This window comes from Lycium barbarum, chromosome 6 (assembly GCF_019175385.1).
Source record: "Lycium barbarum isolate Lr01 chromosome 6, ASM1917538v2, whole genome shotgun sequence".
Classification (NCBI taxonomy): Eukaryota; Viridiplantae; Streptophyta; class Magnoliopsida; order Solanales; family Solanaceae; genus Lycium; species Lycium barbarum.
Window position 1 is genome coordinate 132,541,757 of NC_083342.1, and position 24,951 is coordinate 132,566,707.

The window sequence follows — 24,951 nt, forward strand, 5'->3', positions numbered from 1 at the left end:
ATGCCTACACATGCACACTAAAATCTAAGTTTCAAAACATTAGATTAAGAAGTTCTAATTCTAACAAAAATATTTAGATTTTAGATCTTAAAATTCTTTTATAACTGCGCGAAGCGCGGCTAGAATTTATTATTTATATGAATATTTTTCTAATTTTTACCATCATATATATGGCACAAAAATTTTAAATACTTTAGATGCAAATTTTTTATCACGTTATTTTTCCTCATCTTATCTGAAATTTCTATTTTTGAAGTGTTCTACTCTACTATGTTGGGTGGTTATATATGATTTTCTTATTTAAATTTACATGTACCATTTTAGATTGAGTTTTTCATATTTAATCTATAATATTTTGTACAAACTCTTTCTGCAAAATAATTATATACATATTTTTTTATGATTTTAATAATACTAAAATAATAATAATAATAATAATAATAATAACCGCGCAAAGCTCGGATAAATGCACTAGTAAGGTATAAAATTGAGAATATTCTAGTATAAAATATACCAAGCCCGTGTATCTGGTTGGCAGATTTCTGCCTATAGATTTTTTTTTTCTTTCTAAAAACCAATCAATTCCACCCCCCCCCCCCACCCCCTACCCCACGCAACCTTATGATTTTATACTATATAAGTAGGCCCTTTTCACTTTTCAATTTCATATCTGAGTTCTATAATATTTTCAAGATTACAAAAGCAAGAGAAAAGAGAGAAAAAGAGAGCAACTTTTGTTTTAAAAAAATGGCAGCAGTAGTTGATGCTTGTGTTTGTGAGATAACAAAGATAAGTGAAAAGGTCAGAACCAAAAGCCTTTTCTTGTTGAAATCCCAGAAGAAAAACTCAGGGGACAAAGTGGAAGAAAGCAAAAAAAGCCAGGATTCTTCTTCTTCTTCAGAGAGCAAAATTGACAACACAATGTGTGAAGCAACTATGTGTTTGCTAATGGATCGATTTGCACCTTGTTGAAACCATGATTGTGGTATATAGAATATAAGTTCTTAGATTGTTTTATACTAGTATGTATAAAATGTTCTTGTATTAAGTATCTGATCTAAGATTTTTTTTTTTTTTTTTTATCATTTAGCCTGTGTTTACTCATGATGCCAACTTCAGCCTCTGTCCATCTCTGGTTATGTGATTCTTTTTTAAAAGACATTAGCAGATGGATGCTATAACTTCCTCCGGAAAATCATAAATTAGGGTGTGGCCATACAACATATTCTTAATTTTCCTTGTTTCATTGAATTCAGATCCACTTGTCTAGGACTCGATCTTGGTACTAGTCTATAAAGATCAAATTCCGAAGCCTGGGGGCTGGGACTATTAGTGAAGCAAATTCAATGAAACGATAACTGGTACCACAGAGAAATCGATAATTGACCAGAATTGCTTTTCAGGATCTATAATTGCCTAATGTCCAATATATATGTATGCTATTGGACCTTATGAACATCAATCAAGAAGATGAGGGAAGTGAATCAACAAATGCGTGCAAAGAGGGGATGTAAATGTAATTCAGGAGGAGTAGTTTACAGTATTACAAGTAACAATAGATGCAGATATTGTCGAATCAGATATTTGTATAAAAGTGCAGAAAGTATCCTAAAGCTACTTCAAAAAACAGTTTTTCTGAAGTTGTTACAAATACTTTTTGGGAAAACTTAAAGAAACACATTTTCTTTAGGCCTTTTGTGCAGAATTTAAAGGAATATCCACAAAGAAAGGACACCTACAGAAATTCTGTAAAACTTCATATTGTAGCCATAGGATCGGCTCTTATTAGGGTCATTCTGTTTTCTGAAAGAAAAAGAAAAAGGCTAGTATCAACTAGTCAAGAGTAATTCAACTACACCATAGACTATAGAGGTGAAGGGTTAAACTTGAGCGTACATAGAAGCTACAAAAAATGTATCTCATTGAATAACAAATTCCCTTTTACAAGACTGTTTTCTGCAAATTGCAGAAGAGAACCTCATCTTTGTTGCGGAAGAAAAAATTTACATATTTATAAACTAAGCATGAGTAAAGTGAATTCTCCTCTAAAATATGTACAGTGCCAAAAGGCAGAGTGGACTTAACAAAAGAATGATAACTATATAGTTGTGCTTGCATCCAGAGTTGTGCTAGCCTCAGCACTCTCTGTTGTCCAATCACGCATTACTTTCCGCCTTTCTTCATCCCACTTAAGAATTTCCCTCATGTATTTAAGAGCTTCATCAACACTATCAGCCTCCAAAGCAGTTACATGTGCAACATACAACTTTCGGTCTGTTATGGAACGATATAATCGTTTAAACTGCACAGCTATGAAATGATAAGCACGTTGAGCCAACGACGGGTTGTTGTTGCTGGTTTTGCTGTCGGGATGACGACTGATCACTGGATTGAAATCCTGAAACCATTCACATTCAGAAAGGGGAGCCCGTTCAATTATTTCCTCTAATATGTCGAACTTGTTGAGTAATAAGAGGCAATGTTTCTGGGCAAAAGCTGGATGACTGACGATGTTTTTAAAGAGCTTCTTGCTTTCCATCATCTTGTTTGTGCAAACTCCATTGTAGTCTTCCAAATACTCAGTGTACTCCGTCAAGGAAACGCAAAAGATAACAAGGTCAACATCTTCAAACATCTCCAACCACTTGCAGTTTTTCGCAACGCAGCTCGCGTGCACTCTTATTAGTTGGTACCTACATTTGCAAAAGGATCAGTTGATCGAAGGCACCTCAAGCCCATTCTTTTATTTTAAGAATGAAACAAATTAGAACTAATTACTTAAAGCTTGATGATAACCAAGAATCAAGAAGCTGCTCAAGTATAAATGAATGCATGTTCATTACTCATCTAATACTATTGAAAAGTTTGAATGGAAAAGGGTCAAAAATGCCCTTAATGGATCAGAAGTGGCTCAAAAAAGCCCTCCTTCCACCTATTGGATTAAATTTGCCCCTCCTTCCATCTATTTGTTCAAAAATATCCTTCACGTATTAGAAATGGATAAAAGATGCCCTCCTTCCATTTATTGGATTAAATTTGCTCCTAACGTTATTTTCTGTTGTCCCTCTCCATTAACGGCAAAATTACATGACATTTCATTAAATTTCAATTAAACATGTGACCTTTATTTATTGGTCCAAAAATTCTGACCCAACCTAAAAGGACCCGACTCGTTCATGACCCAACCCAACACAAAACTTGTTTTAAATTAACGCAACTAAGCAACAAAATCATTTTTCGCCTCTCGTTTTTTAAGTTTTAATACGTTAAGGGAATTTTGACCCTTTTCTGAAGTTTGAATAATAATTGTCATGTATCTGATACACATAACTACCAGCTTGCTTCAAGTGATAATAGGCTGGTTCTATGAAATAGGCACTCATGACAGTTCTTTAGGGAACACTTACCATATTTCCCTTTATGATGTGGCTATCAATAAAAGGTCCATAAACAAGATCTTTTTCCACCGTTCTAGGAATATGAAAGTTGTAACTACCAAGAAAGTGAGAGCTGACCTCATTGAGGAAGGATACTGATCAACTGCCTCCATATAACTATCCTTAGGTGGATTAGGGAACGAAAAGTCCATGCACGCTACCCCATTGGAAGAAGTAATTCCCTCAGCATATAACTTATCCATATCAGAAGGGTTGTAGTCAGCCTTTGAAATCTCAACAGCCTGCCGAGGACAATAATTTCGTAAGTTGTATGTGGAAACAAAGAACAGAATATGAGAGTACTATCAATCCCTAACTCAGAATTGAGGCATAAGACAGAGAGTAACCTACATGATCTAAGAAATAATTGGCAACTCTCGGAAGCATTTCTAACTCATTTCTCCGCTGATATGTGGCCTGAAATGCTGTATGCTTCCACAACTCCTCAACTACAGCTGCGTACTCTCGAGTAGCAGCAGGAAAAATGGCCTCCAAATTTCCCAACATCATAGCTTGAAGAAGCCAATCGGAAAAGTTTTTCAGTCTGGGGTTGATCGAATAGACATTCTCTTCTTCAATCAGGTCTGGAAGCACTGTTAGCAAAGATGATACTTAGAATCTAGCAATAGAACTCAACTCTAAATTTCACGATACTAATGCTTGGTAACGATTTCCATAGATACAAGTGATTTGAAAAAAAAAATCTTAACGTATAGTTAATGAGAAAACTTGAACTCTTTGTACTCTTCTTTGTGATAACAAAGCAATACTTGTGATAACAAAAGGTAACAGAAAACTCAGTTCATACGGAGGTCTGGAACAACTATAATATTCAATACCTGAAGGTCCAGGTTCATCAAGCCGTTTTTTCCTCATTTCAACACGGTATTCCTCTTCAAATCTTTCACGCCCTTCGAGGAGTATAGCAATATATCTGTACAAATTTCTCTGGATCGTGTATGTAATGTTCTGATGCTCTTCTTCAGAGAAAGGAACGCGATATATAATTTTGGCCTGAAGTAGAAACAAATGCCCCTCTTAGCAACATATGTTATCTAAAATCATTCATTCTCTATACATTTTAAGTGATATAAATGCACTTAATTAGAAAACATATATCTGTACCTGTTTGAACAGAGTACTTGTTCCCGATTGATCACAACCAGCAAGAAGTAGTTTCAGTTTTTTGTTATCTGCATTGCACGAGTCACCTACACCAAATCCCCTTCCAACTTCTTCACCGGAAGAATTCTTAGACACGGGAGGAATAGGCAATCTCAAAGCAGAGCAAAGCAGCTTGTGTGTAGTCTGTAAAAAGACAGCGATTATCAGAGAATATGAGAAAAAAAATAGGTTAACTGGTCAAAAGAAGTGAATGGAGAGAAACCAACCCTGTCCCATATTTTTCCAACCACATTGTTCATACCCTCTTCCTGGCATTCTCCATCAGCACTGAGCCAAAAGCAAACGCTTCCTTCACAGTTTATTCCTGCTAGCTGAAATGATTTGACAACATGTTAAGAACTCCAACCGCGAACATTCATAATTTCAGAAGACTTAATTAGTTCAGAAATCAAACCCTCAACATATACAGCTCTACTTGCGTAATTTCCCGATTGTTTATCAGAATTTTTGTGCTTCCCTTGCTAGCATCTCTCTTAATTGTATCACCAACAGCTAGTTGGGGAGAAATTATCTGACAAGGCTTATGTCCCTCCTGTTTTATTAAGCCAAAGCAAAAAAATTATCAGGCAAACAACAGCATTAAGGTTGCAATGCAAAAAGGGGTGTTTTCTTCGTTTTGGCCCGTCGGCCGAAATTAATTAAGGGTGCTAGTCATAATATACAAAACATATACACTACTTATGTATATTATAAGTATATGTATGTATAAAATATGTATATTAACATATACATTTGCTAGCTATTTTGTAAATTTGATCACTGAAAGGCATTGGAATGTAATTATCTCAAAAAAAAAAAAAGAGTAGGATCTAACACTCACCTTTCCCCAGAATCCAGACACCTTGTCATACCAGTACTTCCCTGGTCTCAACTTCTTTGGCGGATATGCACAGCTTTGCAAGTCAACCAACTCTCTAAGGGAAAGACATTTACCATTTACGCTCACGAGATGGGGTGGAAGTTGATTAGCTTGACATGACTTCTCCAATTTCATAATCTCATCCATTTGCCATTTACTCAGCAGCCTCTTAAGCATTGTAGAACACTTACCTAAAGAATCTCGTTTTGATTCATTAATACGGTAACCAATGCAAGTAATACATTTCCTTCCTTCCGGCATTGCCCCCATTGCTCTCAACACACAATTGATACAATACTTTGCACCACAAGCTATGCATACTTCCCTCTGAGTGAATCGATTCCCTTTATGACACCGATAACACTTCTTTGAGTCACTGCTTACAATAGGTTTTTCAGGAACCATTCCTGGCTCCTCGTCATCACTGTCAGTAGTAACATCACTTGAATGAATTTCCCGGAAAGTTACAACATTTGGTCTGCTACCTTGGTTGACAGAAACCTCATCAGCATAATCTTCCACCTCATGACAAGACAATACTTCTGAGGAAATATCTGGAGAGCTCAAAATTGGTTCCTCAGATTCTAAGCCAATGGGGTTCGGATGACTTAATACTTCTTCCTTGCATTCATCCGAACTTCCTGACAGCTCACGGGAATGATCATGACTATCAGAAAATCCTAAGGTACCAGAACTTTCAATTCCATCTGATACTCTATAGGCATGATCATTCTCAACACATTCTGATTCTAAATCTGACTCTTTTGACTTTTGATTCTTGATTGATTGGGGATCACTACTCTTAACAATTGGTTCAATAATTGGTAGTGACAAATTTTTACTCAAAACAGCAGTTGTAGAAACTACTGAGGCAGTTGGAATCCGGTGTACATCAACGGGAACTACCTGAGGAATATCATAACTAACTGGAGGACCATTATACTCCTCAGCAAAGGAGTATTCTACATTAAATTCGTTGTCATGATTATCCTCCTTTCTTGAGGAAGAAACAGGGAAAAAACTTTTCAAGATTGTTGCCATTTTTAGTCAACTCAGTCCTAATCTCAAGAACTCATCAAGCACAATTTGATTAAAAGATTGAGACTTTCTTTACTCCTAGGCTTCTACCAAAAAAGGGTACTCAACAATTCTAATCAACTGATGAATACACCCCAGAAAAAAACTCTTTCTTGATATAACCAGAAGCCAAAATGTTAACCCTTTTGCTCCTTTCAATTTTGGGAAGTGGGAAAAGATCTAGGAAATGGAAACTGAATGCAAATAAGAAAATACAGTAATTGCAATGTAATAACTGTTGGTCTTGAACTTCAATCTTACCAGAAAAGGGTACTCGAAAGTTGTAATTAAAACCTTGAAAACATGTTTCTTGATATACCCCAGAAGCCAAAGTAGAAACTTTTTATTTTTTTTGGTTCTTTCTGATAATGGGGGTAGAGCTTGAGAATGAGACTTAGATAGATTCAATGTATAATTATACAATATAATGTGTTTTCTGATCTTCAACTTTAGAGTCTTACCAGTAGAAATTCAAGACTGGAGACCAACAAAAAGTCTTCCAATTTATTTATTTTTTTGCTTAGACCGTTTCTTCTTCTCAATTTATCAACTCAAGATACCTTTTTTTTCCTTGATCAACGCGTTTAGTAAACATTTCCAAGAAAAAATGTCTTAAAAAATGTTACTATGCCTGATGGTTACCTCGTTTTCAACTTTGAATTAGTCCAAAACATGGAAACTTCTTTGAAATGAGGGGTATGAGAGTGGAGGGGTATTTTTGACAATTGACTTAGAAAATTTGGCGCTGTTTTCATAGCATAAACCATCAGGCGTGCATGTGAACAAGACTAGAAGTTTGGAATCTGATTAATCCTACATTAGGTGAAGGTCAGTTTTCATTTTTTTTGTTTTATATTAGAGTTTAAGGAATTTGTTTAACTAATTAATAACGGGTTCTTTTATAATTAATGAAGTTGTTAGTCTTTCGTTGTTTGAAGGAACCAAGTCTTTGTTTCTTTTTCTTTGTTTATTTTACTTGAGTTAATTACAAGTTCCTTGGAGGTCATTCAATAAAATTAGAAAGAGAAAAAATTTAAAGTCAATTCAACCAAATCTTTTAACCTGCTCGATTACAAATTATTCATGCACTTTCTTTTTTTGTCTGTTGTGAAATAATAATACATTTCTATCTTTAAAAATAATTTAATTATAATTTATAATCACACAAATATTTATAATTTATAAGTAGGCGTTCGGCCATGGAAACCAAAAAATAAAAAATCACTTTTTTTTGGAATTTTTGAAGTTGGAGTTGGAGTTGTGTTTGACCATAGTTTTTGCAAATAATATTTGGTAATTAAAATGTACTTTTTCAAAAAAACATGAAATGTGATTTGTACCCCTCAATTCTAAAAATTAGCAAAACCACCCAAAGCAATTAATAAATATAAGTGTGAGAAATATAGTAACTATACTCGAGATCAACGTATGGAGCGCCAGTGGAGAAGCCAGGAATCTCGTCAAGGGTGTTCAAACTTCAAACTTAGCTTTAGAGAAGTTGATATATTTTTCTTTTCTGCGTTGATGTGCACCAAAAATTTAAATCAAACAATGAAATATTTAACTAATCCATACAAATATTTTAATTGAACTACAATTTTATAAATTGAAATTAACATAAAAAATACACCAAAAAAAACTCTACTAATAAATGTACAATTTAAATAATTTATCACTATTATGGCTGAAAAGTAGAACTCTAGAAGCCTAGAACCAAAGAGGGAAGAGAGAGTAGAGAGTTTTTTGGTGAAGAAAAATTTCTACAACTTAACTTAAACTTTAAGATTTGCTTAACAAAAAGATTTATTTTAAAGATTATTAGTTTGTTTTTACACAATTTTAAAGTTTTAAGAGTTACTGTTTATTAGGAAACTTTTAGGTTATTAATTGTTAAAAAGAGAGGAATAGAATGTTGACAGTTTCCCCACTACGAATAAAATAGTCCAAAAAAGAACACAAACGCTGCTGCTACTGGGAGTCGAACCCACGCCTCCAAGCACAATAGGAACACCCTAGACCGCCGGGCCGCAGGTCTTGCTTGTGGCAAGTGTATTCAAAATAACTTGTATCGTTATTGTCACGACCCAACCCCGTAGGCCGTGACTAGTGCCCGTGCTGGACACCCAAACGTACCCAATAACCCAAACGAGCATATTTGCAGAATATATCAATATAAAAGTCAATTGGCGCTACCAGATATTGCAGGTGAACAAATATAGCACGTGGAAGCCGATAAGGCCGTCACAAATCATAGTAACCCAAAACATATACAGAACCCACACAAGTATGTCTACAGACCTCTACAGAACATAACAGAATCATAAGAAGGGACAGGGCCCCATCGTACCCCTGAATAGCGTACATATATACAATAGCAGAAAACTGTACCAACATATAGGCTCTGGACAAAAGAGCACTCCCAAAATAGCAGAATAGATGTCCTAGGCAGGCGGGTCAGCAAATCTGTCGTCTGTACCTGCGCGGCATGAAAACGCAGCCCCCGAAGGAAGGGGGTCAGTACAAAATATGTACTGAGTATGTAAAGCACGGAACGTAGTAAACAAAGTCATAATCGAAGCAGAAGATACAGAAAATGAACTGAATATCCAGATTAGCAAAATGCTGATCATATAGCATAAATAATATTCGCTGGAAACATATGTCGTACCTGGTCCCATTACGGAACAAGATCATAACCGAAACTGAACTTACAGAGAAGTGAGTGTAACATCCGAAGTATCAAATGCATATTTTCGAAACATGAGGAGTGTGTACAGAAACATATACCATATCATATCCGACCCCTGCCAAGGGACTCGGCAAACAGAACGTGGCCACCCCCCCGACGCCGGTGCCACAACACATAAGGAGCAGAATAGGGGATAACCCCGTAACATAACATATCATATCAGATGGCCATATCAGATCATATCATATCAGAATGTGTGTACATGGCACAGCATACTACACAACCCATGTACATATATACCTGCCCCCTCACATCGAGGCACGGCGAACAATGCAGTGGAATACGCTTGACAACATATCCTGGCCCGGGCTCAGTGTGGGAAACATTGGGGCATCCACGAATGGAGTAGTGAGAAACTAAATGCAATAAAAATACCATATATATTTCCCGAGACTCAATGAAGCATATCGAATGACAGATCAAATCAATGAAATCGAACGGAGTCATAGTAAGTGAAATTCGAATGTCAAAATGGGTTACGGAAGCATAATCTTTCTGAGATCGTTCCCAAGTTTCAAAACAATTCATAAGGCTTAATGAAATATTAAAACAATTTTTATTTAGTAGTTAAAAGAGTAGTTAGAATATTTCTTAAAAAAAAATGCTCGAAGACAAGTCATAAACACAAAAGAGTAAAATCGGAAATAGTGGGCCCACCTCGGGACAAACGAAGCGGTGGGCTCAAATTACGTATTTTAAGCTTATAAAGTCACCTACGGAGGTTCTAGGGACATTCCATAATTTTCTAGACAATTTGCGGAAGTTTGCACAATTCTTTCAATAAAGCATACTTATAGGGTTCAATTCCATTGAATGAAAAAAGGGTATTTTCAAATGCGGATTCCGATGAGCATAATACTTTCCGAGGCTCAAATCCGATCCTAGTACACCTAGGACATGCCAAAAGAAGAATCGGGATAGCTTTACATACCTTTTTCGCCCTTTACGCTAGTCCAAATTCAATTCCCGTTTCGCCAAAAATCTGCAATTGGTCACTTTTACCAATTCTCAATTTCCAATCTTTAAGTATTCAATCTTTATTCATAATTGCCTACAGAAATTTGGGCAGCATCTCCCCTATACATATAGCATCCCCGAGAATTTAACTCGGCCAAAACAATCAACAACAACACCAACAACACCAACAATCACTACAAAACACAATATAGTATAACTAGTCTTCTTTCCGACATAATGCAAGTACTTTCATTCCGACTTTCCATTTCCAAACCAATCTCAATGTTTTCATATTCATTATTAATCTAGATTATCACAATATAATTTGGAAGCATTTCATATCATTTCCACAAAATATTCACAAGATATACAAAATATACAAACTTTCCACCAAAGTCATAATTCATCCAAAACTTCTAATATTCAACCTACATATCCATAACATATTTCCATCTTCCAATTTCATCAACCATAATCATAATTCACATCTTAACAACTTCATTTCCATAATATCACAAAATCATTCTAAAGTGACATAATCGTCTACATTCCAACTTCAACCAAAATTCATTCAACTTTCATTCCCAATATAATTTTCACCATAACCACAACTAGAATACAACATAAAATTCAACTCATATATGTATACAACATATATACACCCATGGCTACATATATATATACATACCCACTTTGCAAACTTCCTTATTTCCATAATTTCTACTCATTTCCACATACCACAACATAAACAAACCTTCATAACATAAGAAAAAGGAATTGATTCTTACCTTTTTCTACAAACTCCTTCACTTGAACAAGTTGTCAACTTGAAGAAATAAGTGCTCCTTCTTCCAAAACAATTACACCAAGTTGTAAAAGACCCTTAAATTAGTAGGAATACCACAAGAAAATAATTTTTGGAGGAAGATTTTGAGGGTTGAATTTTCTATGGCCAAACCCGAAATGGTCCTTTTTTTTGCTCTTGTTTTGTTTGTTCTTTCTCCTTCTAAGTTTCTTGAATCATCTAAGGGATAATGATCCCTTTATAATTAATTTGCCACATGAAAATTAATTAATTTGGTGGGCTTGGACCAGGTATGGCCGGCCACCCTCTCACCTTGGGCCTAAATTTTTCTTTTCATTTTTTTGGGCCAACTCGGTTGGTCCCGAGTTGGGCCTAGCCCACTGACCTTTCGACCTTAAAACGTTCATATCTCCTTGTACCGACGTCAACTGGGAACCCACGACCTATGGATGGAAAGCTAATTCAATTATCTACAACTTCTATTTCTTGGTAGTTTTCCAAATTCCAAATTTATAATACCGTTTTTGCCCCCCAAAGTCAGGTCACCCGAAAACGTTTCCTTAAAAATACTCGTTTGGAGGACTTCCACTTTGATTTGGCCCAAGGGTCCTTCTTGAGTTGTGTTTAACTTCACATATGTGACTCATATAATTTGTCACATGTCCCAAAAAAAAATCTTGACGTGTGGGCCCCACCTCAACTTACAATTAATCCGACGTTCAAAAATACGGGATGTAACAGTTATATAGAGTTATATTTGACCTATAATTTTCCGACGAAGGGTGTTTATCTGACCACCCTTGGGAGACTGTAGCTCCGCCCCTGTGGAGTGCTCAAGACTGATCATTTCTTTCCATCAAAAGACTGCAAATGGGAAGCTTACTAGTATGCACAGAAAATATAACATATCTAAATATTACTTTGTTGCAAAATTCTCACCTGCTTCTTAGGCCTAACTTAGTTATGTTGAAGTTCCAAGTTAAGCCTTATAAGGCATAACTTCTGTTGTTTTAAGTTATGCCTAGGGATGTTAATGGTTTTCAAAAAATTAACTTAATTGACCGAACCGATTTTTAGGTTTCCTAATAAAACCGACGATTTTTATAAAAATTTATAACTGTGCCGAATAATAGGGGTTGATTTTTAATTTTATAAAATAAATCGAAAAAATACAGAACAGTACTGAATAAATTTGTATGTGTAAAATATATTTTATAAATGTAACACCTCGTACCTGTAAACTAGGTTACGTTTATGATTTGAGACTTAGAAGACCAGATGAGAAGTGTGGGAAATAAATTTGTCTCAGTTCAGCAAAGTCCCATTTATACGACCAGTTATGTACACCGTATATTATTATACGACCCGTATAACCAATCTGTGTTACGTAAGAGGAAAAATTCTAGTTTCTGCCAAGTTTGTGAAATGCTTTTATACAGACCATATTTTAGTTCGTGAAACTCATTTGGGAAATTCCAGTTTCTGGAATTTTAATCATTGTCAAATACGGCCAATTTATACGGACCGTATAACTTTATACGGACCGTATAAGTTGACCGTATAAATTCTCGACACAGTTAAGTATAAATACGTCATGTTTAGTTCTTTTTCCACTTTTCATATTCTCCAAGCCCTAGAAAGAAGGTTTTCTTCTCCCAACAATCCAAAACAACAAGATAAGCCTATTTCAACCATTCCAAGTCAATTCTAACATATATTCATGTAATCTAATGAGGAAAACATTGTTCCTAACCTAGGGTTTTCAAGAAAACCCATCTCAAGGCTCAAGGTTTAATCTTTTGAATTTCTACTACAAGTTTTGGAGCATTACCAGGTATGTAGGGCTTCTATCCACGTGTGGAAACATCTTTGTGCTTCCCCACGCCACGTCTATATACCATGATGTACCATGTTTCTATACGTAGTTTGTTATTGTGTTCTTCATATTCCATTTTGGTTATTGAGAATCTCTATGTAATCCATGAAAAACCCATCATTTACATTCCATGGGTTCTTATATGCAAGTTATTAATTACTATGTTTATTTTCATGAAACACTCTACATGTTTACACATTTTCATGCAAGTATATTATGTAACTAAATCCATGTATCATGCAAGTCACGTTTTATGAAAAATCGTGGGCTCAGATGCCACCTATATTCTAGAAAGGTGTGAGAGCTTTGTTGGTCGGGTCAGGTACCAGACTCCACGTACCCACGCGGTGATTCATGTTGTCGGTTACATTTATGCACTCCCTACTAAAAATGTCATGTTGTCGGTTACATTTATGCACTCCCTACTAAAAATGTCATGTTGTAGGTTACATTTATGCGCTCCCAACTAAAAATGTTTTTACTCATGATTATATGTATATATATGTATGTTCATGTTCATGACTAAGTTACAGTTTTAGTTTCAGCTCTCATTATGTTATTTCTTGTGCCATGTTTATTTCATTCAGTTACTTTACATACCAGTATATTCAATGTGCTGACGTCCCCTTTCTATTGCCCGGGGGCCTGCATTTCACGATGTAAGTACGGATTTACAGGACGACGCATCTGCTCAGTAGGATCATCCACATATCAGCTTTTGGTGAGCCCTATCTTCTTCAGGGTTTAGTCATTATTTACATTTATATCAGTTATGCAGTTAAGGTATGCTGGGGGCCTTGTCCCAGCAAGTATGTTCTACAGTTCAGATTCATGATGGAGGTTTCATAGACTAGTCAGTTATGTTATGTCAGATACTCGGAGTCGTCTAGCCATTTTGGCTCGTTTTTATTATGTTCATTCAGACTATTCCGCATTATGATATTATGATATTTTCAGACTTATGATTTATGGTCCCACGCTCTACTTAAATTATGCATTTTCATCGGTTATTCCGCATCAGTTCATGCCCATGTTGAGTTAGCAAGCCATGTGGTTCGCTCTGTCACATGCAGTCAGGCATCGAGTGTCGTGTTAAGCGCAGGCCATGGTTTGGGGCGTGACAATAAATTAGATTTAAATATAATAAAATATTAAAATTTTCGTCTTTGGTTCAGGATGATGAAATAATTAACACCTAAATTTGCAACTCTGAAACTTATTATAAACTCCTATTGAAATTAAATTAGTTCTAGTGTCTCTAGTAGTAACTAGCTTGTAAGCTACAAGGTATTCCAACGATCTTGGATAGAAAGTTACAAAGTATTAGATATGTTTCCTCTCATATGATTTTAAATTTTTCTTATTGGATACTTAATCTTAGTAGTCTCAGTTCTTAAATCTCATCTTGATTGATTTTTGCCCTCTCGTGCGATATAAATTATACTTTTTGTCTTTGCATAACATTGTTTTTGTTACATCCCGTGTTTTCATGCGTTGGAAAGTGTACGAGTTAAATGATATTAGTAATGGACACGAGGTTATCCCCCAAGGTTATAGGTGGTTAGATTGATGGTACAAATGTGTTGTAAATATCAGAAGTTAAACAAATAGAAGAAAATAAGTTTCGTCGAGGTTTAAAATTTATTTGAGTGAAATACGGTCCAAGCTATGATATTCTGTATTTTTGGACTAGGAAATTGAACCGTCCAACATGAGGAAATTTATCCGAATCCGGAGAATTTGGTTATATTTAAGCATGAAAAACAAGAACTTGGTATATGTGAGGAATGAAGTCCAAAAAAAATTTGGGCCTTAACAAGTGTAATGACGGTGATTGGAAATTATATTTTATGTATGGCAAACGAGGCGGTGGACTAGTATTATATTACATGGTCATGATAATGGGTACATGAAGTATATAAAAAAAATGATTACTATTTAAGTGAATTGAGATCAAGAAATTAATCATGCGGATAAATTATTAAGTGTTGGATTTTAACGGGATATTATTAAGTTGACTATCAAATTATGGATGGGCATGGGAAATGGGCATCCACGTGGGGGCCATGGAAATGGGGGAACTGGTGACTAATACATATTATGAGGAAGTAGGTGGCATCTTTATCAAAGAATGTATTTTTTTTACAATATATGTAATGATTAAGTTTTGACTCCATTATTATAAAAAAAAAATGAAAAGAAGGGATGGTGCATTTAAGATCTGACTTGGGGGACAAAATGGAATTAAGTAGACATTAAATTGGACAAGTATTAAAGTACACCTTTCCACGTGGGCTCATTTCATGAAATAAAGGAGATGACTAATATATATGTCTGTACACACGGATGAAAATGTTTTGTTTCCTTTAGAATTAAAATGGCACCATTGAGTGTAATAATTAAGGTGGGCCCACTTTGATTTAAAAGTGGTCACATTGATGTCTTATGTAAATTTAAAAGGCACGTACCAGCAAGAAACAAATACAAACACTTTTACATTTCAGATGGTTCTTTCTTCCACTTTGGGAAATTTTACATAAACTTTAAGTAAATTCCTTGAGCATGAACGTCTCCAGCAATTTAACCTTGGAGGGAGGTTGTTTTGAAGAGGAAACGTGACTAGCGATATAAGGTAAGAATTCTCCTATTCTTGATATATTTAAATTCATCTCGGTCATAGCTATATTATGAGATGAGAACTACGAAATTAATTGCGGAAAATCGGATAAATTGTTGTTGTTATGATGTGGACTGTTTGGTGGTTGTTATAAATTGTTTGGTGTGCTGGAATATCGTGGGATTGGCTGTAGTTGTTGTTGTTATATTATGGATATACGGAAATAAAGAAGTGTACACAAGTATTGGCATTCGAATGTATATTGGGCTGTTTTGGGAGTAATTTAAGAATGGATTTAATCCTAGTTTGATATGAAATTGTTGGTATTGTTGTTGTTGGTATTTTGATTGATGTTTGGCTAAGTTGAAATTTCGAGGATTGTTAAGTTTACAGGGGAAATGCTGCCCAATTTTCTCTAGAATTTACGACACGTTCTTATAACCGATTAACTAATGTTAATACGAATTCTCCCGTGAAGGTAACGACGTGACATTGGGAGAGAGCAAGTGAACGATAACATAGCTAAACGACAAAGGTATGTGAGGCTAGTCCTTTCTTTCTAATGGCATGAATCCTATAACATAAGTTCTTTTCCTCTTCATGAGTTCCTATTTTCCAGAAAGCTAGAAGCCTAAGTCCATAAATGTCTATATAAGATAAGAGATAAGAGATATGATATGATGATGCCATATTGATAATGATGCTATTTATTTCTTACACTCACCTTATGTACTAATTCCTTCAAGGTGAGGCAGAATGTCAATAATTGCTCCATAATGAAATCGGGGGATCACGGCCTTATGCCACCCCGACAGAGTACAGTTGATCTTGAGTCTTATGCATGTACTATGATAAGCATATTATTACAAGTATTTTTTTATGAGCATGTCATGATCATATTACACCGCGCCTAGTTGGCCGGGCAGTCACCGCCAAGGCGGGCAGCTATACGGATACACTATGACCTTTTGGCATGGGCAGACACCACTAGTGGGCGGCATGAGATGGTACCCCGGACGTGGGAGGCCTGGACGCGGGCTAATGTTATTGATTATCACACCGTTCCGATATGGACGGGCAGCTTGCATATTATGCATATATGAGATTATGATGAGTATGAGTAAGACAACATGCATTACTTCTTTTATGATTGTCATTCAGATTCAGATGTTTCATATTGATGTTCATATTATATTATCAATGTCTTTCTTTGGACGTTGTGTTCATGCCCACAGGTAGACAGGGAGGTGAGCTTGGTCAAGACCCTTAGTAGCTGTCAGCTGATTGAGAGCACTCCGTTGTCCGGAGGTGCTTATGATTCTTCTTTTGGTATATATGCATATTTTGGGCACGACGGAGTCTTGTTCCGTCTATATGTTTAGTATGTCAGTAGAGGCTCGTAGATACGCAGTGTGGGTCAGATGGTCTCACAAGATGTTATTATTATGTATATATTATTTTGATGGCCGAGAGGCAAATGTATATAAGTATTTATGTTTCTATATAAAATATGATTTTCCTACAATTCGTGTATAAAATTGGTAAAAGAGCACTAAATGAGTAAGATGAGTATTAGAGCGAGTGGTGCTCGGTGGCTAGCCCTGGGTACCCGTCACGGTCCCTAGCTGGGTCGTGACAGTTTTACACTACTGTTAAATAGTGGGATCAATCTTTATCCTTGTCGTCTTTCATGTTTTCTTGATTCATCACCTTTTAAAATGTAAAAATGTCTAGAATTTTTGCCAAAGTCCTATAGAAGTATGCATGATATCGTGTCTTTAACTTTTACTAGTGGCATGATATTGTGTCTTTAACTTTTACTAGTGACTACGATATAATGTTGTTTTGTTAAAAAAAGAAAAAAATCAAAAATTAATCGAATTGCACCGATATTGAAGAGAAACCGAGATGATGGGACGGTTTCGAAAAGTCTAATTTTGGTTCTACAAAATGAAATAATCGAAAAATTGGTATGGTGTAAATTTTATAAAATAACCCCCCAAGCCGTACCATTAACACCCCTAGTTATGCCTACGGCAAAAGTTATGCCGGACATAACTTTCCTTACAATTTTTTATTTTTTTTATACTTTGCTGAGATTCTACAGAAGTTAGGCCTTAAGACCTAATTTTTGCCGAATAGGCCTAATTTGTTACGAAATTATGCCTTGTAATTTTCCTTTTTAATACTCTGCTGGGGTTCGAACCCAGTATCTCGGGGATATTTTTGGCCACTTAAAATACCGAAGGCAAAAATTAAAGACACTATTTTGAGGGATAAAATTGAAGACCACCCCTGAGTAAGGAAATTAGTGTGAATGACCCCATACAAGGCCCTTGCACACTCATAATTCTAGCCCAATACAATGAGCTTGGATAATTTGTGATTTCAAAAAATGTTGGGCCTAAAGCACATTAGAGAGACGACTCACATGACTGATGGCTCGAATCACAGTTGGACCATTTCCATAGAGATCATTCTAATTTTTGGTCATCTTATTACACAAGGGAAAAGGGTCAAATTTACCTTGCAAGTATGGTTTATAGTTTAAATTTTCGCTCCGTCAAAGTTTGGGATCAAACTTGCCCTCTAAGTATGGCTTGTAGTTTAAATTTGCCCCATGTCAAAGTTTGGGATCAAATTTGCCCTCCCCGTTAGGATACTTGATAAATTTGCCCTTATATGGATGAAAGTCTGACTTGGACTCCACAACATAAAAAGTTAGCCACGTTGGATCCACGTAGACTCTCAATCCCAATTCTCTTATGGAAAAAAAGTGCCCCTGTACCATTTGTTTTGTCATAGTGAAGGTTTCTTCATGAATTCTTCAGAGCATTTCTGAGCATAGGAAAACATTTTGGCTCAGAATACATTCCTAAACGTATATCGAAAGTAAGATCAAAAAAGTTATGATCCTGCAAAAGCGATAACAAGACAACAAAATAAATTTGTGTTGTTCAGCTTTGAAAATCCATTTTTAGTTCTCTTCAACGAAAATTCATTTTCAGTTCTCTTGAATAGTTTTTGAGAGCTTCTGACAGGGAGGCGACAATAATGAGTTAAGTTAGCTCCATCGAAGTTCACCTAAGATAGATGTCATGTTCAAGAAAGTTTTGCTGGTCAGATAAATTCTATGTTTCTGGAGAGAACAACGAATCCTTAGTCGTATTAAACATTTTTTGTTGCTGCTGCAGAATTTTTCTTACATGCCTCCTATTTTATGCATTACGTGTGTACCTCGATGTGGTTAAAACTCCGGATTTTCACATTACTACATGTACCTTAGTGTCAGCAATAGTCTAGACGGATTAATAGAATTGGGATTGGGAAACGGGTTAAAAAGATAATTGGGTTTGGGAGTCTACTTGGAACCTATATGTGGATCCGACGTGGCTAATTTTTTTGTGTTGTGGAGTCCAAGTCAGACTTTCATCCATATAAGGGCAAATTTATCAAGTATTCTAATGGAGAGGGCAAATTTGATCCCAAATTTCGACGAAGAGGGGAAATTTGATCCCAAACTTTGACAGAGGGAAAATTTAAACTATAAGTCATACTTGGAGGGCAAATTTGATCCCAAACTTTGACCGAGAGGGCAAATTTGATCCCAAACTTTGACGGAGGGCAAATTTAAACTATAAACCATACTTGGAGGGTAAATTTGACCCTTTTCCCATTACACAATAACTAATTTACCTTCTCAGCCTCTATCACTTTATAGCTTAAATAACTTCTAACTATGTTTTCCTCTCTAGCTATAAATGACAAATACTAAATCAACAACAACGATCCAGAAGGATAGATTGTGGATTTGAACTGAGTGGAATACCTATGTAACTCAGCTTAGCTCGAGGACATTTATAATGGTAATCGACTTTGGCTCGAGTAGATTTAAAGTGATGTTCGAGCTTGGCTCATGTATAGCTAAGTCCAATTTCTTTTAAATAAGACTTGGCTTTAAATGTCAAATGTCAAGCTTTAAATTGATTAATTTACGCTCAAATTAAGTAAATATTATTATAAATACATGTTATTAACCCCTTTATTTGTTAGGAAATTGTAATTAGATTTAAATTAGCATATAATATAGTGTTAAGTTATATATTGAACAATGGTATAAATATTTGAAGAAGACAAAAAGAGTGAAGTTTTATTTTGGTTTGTTATCATTTAAAATTCTTCATACTTATCAGTTATCAGTCCTCTTCAGTCTTTAGGTTCTCTTCTCCTACTGAACAAGTTGGAATGTAAAATATATGTAAACCTTCACCTACCAAACCAATCAAACAAGGAAGGAAAAATGACCTAATAATACTAATTAAGACTATATATTACAAAATATAAAAATACTTTTTCATATTTACAAAACATACCAACAAAATTAATAAACATAACGGATCTGAAACAATAAAAAGCCCACCCTTCCCTCCCCTTTTGTTCACGTAACAAATCTAGAAAAGAAAATATATAGGTTGAAACATCTCTCTCAATCTTCCCCTTTTTCCTGAGCGGAGCAGGTTGACGACGGAAGTGCAGCGGTTAGAAGAGGCGTGCGGATGAGAGAAGAACCGATGGTGGAGATTAGCAGCGAGAATTCAGAACCATTGAGATTCTCCATTAGATCTATTGAATTCATCAGAGATGAGTGACAACGATGATTGCAGTGACGAAAGCAAATTTGTTGCTTTCTCCATATTTACTATCATTCTAGATTAGATCTACATTTTCAATTGAATAGATATAGGAATTTTTTATTCAAATTTATTCAGTTTGGATCTTTCTTTCACCAGAATATGAATAAAACTCAAAAAGCTGAAACCATAAGCCCCAATATTGGCCTTTCGATTGCAATTCCAGCCACCATTGACCAAATCAATATCGTCATTTGTTGCGGATTTACAACAATCAATTGCACGTTTTCAACCAAACTCTTTCTATTTTAATTTTTTACTCTTAATTTGATCTATCACACAATATTGTATGAAAGTTGTATACAATGTTGTTGTAGTGGTATTAATTCAACCGAATTTTGAAGCGAGATTCAACTTTGTATAAATATTGTATGAGAGTTGTCTACAAAGTAGTTGTAGTTGTACTAATTTCCAAAAACCTAACATAAAATTTATACAAATTTTATACAGTTATATACATATTTGATACCATTTTTATATAGTTTTCATACAAGAAAAATGTGAGAATTCTAAGCCTTGAGCTAGATATACAATTTTCATACACAAAAATTTGAGCGAAAATTTTAAACCTTGAGCGAGAAATACATATTTCATGCAGTTTTCATACACAAAATTCTGAGTGAAAATTTAAATCTTTGAGCGAGATATACACATTCCATACACAAAATTTTGAGTGAAAATTTCCGTATATGTTTTGTGAGAAATCTATTGGTATGTTTTGTAAACTGAAAATTATCGTTATATTTTGTAAATATACACTATTTTTATGTATATATAGGTCATTCTCCCAACAAGGAAATGGAGAGCAAGTCATTAGCCTTGGACAATCCAAGCCCAATACAATAGTTAGTTGAAGATGAAACAAGGCCCGAAATAGAGGGCTTGTGAAGGACAAATTGAAGTCCAAGACTAAAATGGTCCAGTTATAAATTCAGAGGAAGCACATTTGCTTATAAATTTTCTGTTTTAGATGAACTGAAAGCACTGCAGCAAGAGAAATTTCAGTAGTCCAGTTGGGTGGTTACCTGACTTTACCTTGTTGGTGATGGTTCGGTTCGATTCCCCGCCTTGTAATCCACCCCCCCCCCCCCCTAAACCTCCCCAACCCACAATTTCCACAATTGTAATAACATAGTTGTCTTCCTTATTTTCCTAGTATAAATAGCATGCTAAACATTTCATTACTTATTTTTTGATAAATTGATGAATATTTTGAGTGTTTGAATGTTGTCTCCAGAGAGAGAAACTTAAGAGAGGCTTTGGAATAAGCTCTTATTGATTCTTGATTGTGAGAGGATTGGTTTCTTGGGAATTCAATTCCCTTGAGGTCATCCTAAGAGAATAGGTGCTTAGTTATATTCAATTTGGAAGTCTTAACTAAGCTAGAGTTTTGGTTGCCAAATTGAGTCTTCTTTTGTGTCAATCTATATACCCTTTACTTTCTCGACATTTTCTTATCTTTTCCTATTCGTTATTGTATCAACTCCTATTGAAATTAAATTAGTACTAGCGTCTCTAGTAATAACTAGCTTGTAAGCTACAAGGTATTCCAACGATCATGAATAGAAAGCTACAAAGTATTAGATATGTTTCCTCTCATATGATTTTAAATTTCTCATATTGGATACTTAATCTTAGTACTCTCAGTTCTTGAGTCCCATCTCGATTGATTTTGGCCCCTCGTGCAATATAAATTATACTTTTAACATTGTTTTACACTACCGTTAAATAGTGGGATCAATCTTTATTCTTGTCGTATTTCATGTTTTCTTGATTCATCACCTTTTAAAAAGTAAAAATGTCTAGAATTTTCGCCAAAGTCCTATAGAAGTATGCATGATATCGTGTCTTTAACTTTTACAAGTGAGTACGACATGATGTTGTTTTGTTAAAAAAAAATCCAAAATTAACTGAACCGCACCGATATCGAAGAGAAACCCAGATAAAAAAAACCAAAATTAACTGAACTGCACCGATATCGAAGAGAAACCGAGATGATGAGACAGTTTCGTAAAGCCTAATTTGCTTCTACAAAATGAAATAACCGAAAAATTGGCATGGTATAAATTTTATAAAATAACCGTCCGAACCGTACCAATAACACCCCTAGTTATGCCTACGGCAAAAGTTATGCCGGACAAGGGGTAAAGTAATGCCTTTATAGAAACTATGCGTTACTCTTTTTTTTTTTTCACTCTGCTGAGATTCTATAGAAGTTAGGCCTTAAGACCTAACTTTTGCCCCAATAAGCCTAATTTGTTACGAAATTCTGCTTTGCGATTTTTTTTTAAATACTCTGCTAGGGTTTGAACCCAGAATCTTAGGGATATTTTTAGCCACTTAAAATACGGAAGAGCAAAAATTAAAGACCAGTAATTTGAGGGACAGAAATTAAAGACCACCCCCGAGTAAGGCCATTTCTGCGAATGACCCCATACAAGGCACTTACACACTCATAATTCTAACCCAGTACAATGGGCTTGGATAGTTCCATAGAGATGACAAGAAATCAGAATGATCTCTATGGAAATGGTCCAATTGTGATTCGAGCCATCAGTCATGTGAGGGGCAATTTGTAGGATTGTTCTTCGTTGGGGGAGGTCTTTAATTTTGTCTCTCAAAATGGTGGTCTTTAACTTTTGCCCTTCAGGCAGAATTTCAGCGAGGCAGAATTTGGGCCTTTCATGGGCATAATTCTGCCTTAAGGCAGAATTTTGCAACTTATGCCTTGCGTTTTTTTTTTTTTACTGAGCTGGCGTTTGAACCCACAACCTCGAGATATTAGGCGAAGGGAAAAACTTAAAGACCACCAATTTGAAGGGCAAAAATTAAAGACCACCCCAAATGAAGGATAATCCGCGCAAAAAAAAGTCGTGTGAGTCATCTCTCTAACGTGCTTTAGGCCCAACATTTTTTGATATCACAAAGGGTCATTTGCACAATTATCCTTCAAAGGCACCAGTCTTTAATTTTTGCCCCTCAAATTGGTGGTTTTTAATTTTTGTCCTTCGCCTAATACCCCGAGGTTCTGGGTTCGAACCCTAGCTTAGTAAAAAAAAAAAAAGGAATTTCGCAAGGCAGAGGTTTGAATTCTCAAGGCATGCAAAACTCTACCTTAAGGTAGAGTTTGAAAATCTGCCTGAGGTAGAGTGCATTCAAAGCTCTGCCTGTGGCCTAACTTTTCTACGAAACTCTGCCTTGCGATTTTTTTTTTTACTGAGCCGGATTTCGAACCCAAACCTCATGCTATTAGGCGAAGGACAAAAATTAAAACCAGTGCCTTTAAAGGATAATCGTGCAAATGATTCTTTGTGATTTCAAAAAATGTTGGGCCTAAAGCACGTTAGAGAGACGACTCACATGACTGATGGCTCAAATCACAGTTGGACCAGTTCCATAGAAGTCATTCTGATTTCTTGTCATCTTATTACACATTAACTAATTTACCTTCTCAGCCTCTATCACTTTATAGCTTAAATAACTTCTAACTATGTTTTCCTCTCTATCTATAAATGACAAATACTAAATCAACAACAACGATCCTGAAGGATAGATTGTGGATTTGAGCTGAGTGGAATACCTGTGTAACTCAGCTTAGCTCGAGAACATTTATAATGGTGATCGACTTTGGCTCTAGTAGATTTAAAGTGATGTTCGAGCTTAGCTCATATACAACTAAGTCCAATTTCTTTTAAATAAGACTTGGCTTTAAATGTCAACTGTCAAGCTTTAAATTGATTAATTTATGCTCAAATTAAGTACATATTATCATAAATACATGTTATTAACTCCTTTATTTGTTAGAATTGTAATTAGATTTAAATAAACATATCAAATAGTGTTAAATTATATATTGAACAATGGTACAAATATTTGAAGAAGACAAAAAGTGAGAATTTTTATTTTGGTCTGTTATCATTTAAATTCTTCATACTTATTAGTTATCAGTCCTCTTCATTCAGGTTCTCTTCTCCTACCGAACAAGTTGGAATGTAAAATATATGAAAACCTTCACCCACCAAACCAATCAAACAAGTAAATGGAGAGCAGGCCATTAGCCTAGGACAATCCAAGCCCAATACAATATTTAGTTGGAGATAAAACAAGGCCCGAAATAGAGGGCTTGTGAAGGACAAATTGAAGCCCGAGACTAAAATGGTCCTCATTCTCCTTTCAATATTCGTATCTACCTTTGTGTGTGTGTGTGTTTCGTTTTCAAAAAATAACTTATCAGTAAGATAACTAGTTTATCATGTGAAAGAATCTAGATATTTAAGTAATGACTTTAAACGTTGAGTGGAATTTTTCAAGATGGTTACATAAGATGTGGGATAATATAGTACTTATTAATTAGGAAAGGGAGGGCGAATTCCAATAAATCAGAGACACAATATAAGGAATTTCAATTTGCATGTTTATTCCAATAATTCAGAGACACAAGATAAACAATTTCAATTTGCATGTATTAAATAATGCTGTTGAGTGCTTAATTCTCTAGATTAGGTGTGCACTGCGACTTTCTGCTATCGAGTTAGCTTTGGGACCATTATGCAATGGGAATTCATGGTCCAATCTACCTAACAATGAACTATTTGTGCAAATTATTGGACTCGTTCTTATAGTAGTACTACTACTATATTTCTTTTTCTCAATTTTTTTTTTTTTAAGAAAAAAAAACGGTATTCATTATTTATCATT

General features: G+C 35.3%; 1 protein-coding gene and 1 long non-coding RNA gene across 2 annotated transcripts; one reads left to right on the forward strand and one right to left on the reverse strand.

Moving 5' to 3' along the window:
- Positions 1-1,899: 1,899 nt before the first annotated feature.
- LOC132599116 (extra-large guanine nucleotide-binding protein 1-like) lies at positions 1,900-7,180 on the reverse strand. The gene is made up of 8 exons (XM_060312339.1): positions 5,443-7,180; positions 5,017-5,154; positions 4,829-4,933; positions 4,563-4,745; positions 4,277-4,451; positions 3,789-4,030; positions 3,516-3,679; positions 1,900-2,693 (listed from the first exon to the last, which is right to left on the reverse strand). The coding sequence occupies exons 1-8, from the start codon at positions 6,520-6,522 to the stop codon at positions 2,099-2,101; spliced, it is 2,682 nt and encodes an 893-aa protein (XP_060168322.1). The 5' UTR covers positions 6,523-7,180; the 3' UTR covers positions 1,900-2,098.
- An 8,112-nt stretch (positions 7,181-15,292) lies between these two features.
- On the forward strand, positions 15,293-17,121 carry LOC132600250 (uncharacterized). The gene is made up of 3 exons (XR_009567170.1): positions 15,293-15,577; positions 16,041-16,682; positions 16,798-17,121. It is a non-coding gene; the product is annotated as an uncharacterized LOC132600250 (long non-coding RNA).
- Positions 17,122-24,951: the final 7,830 nt, after the last annotated feature.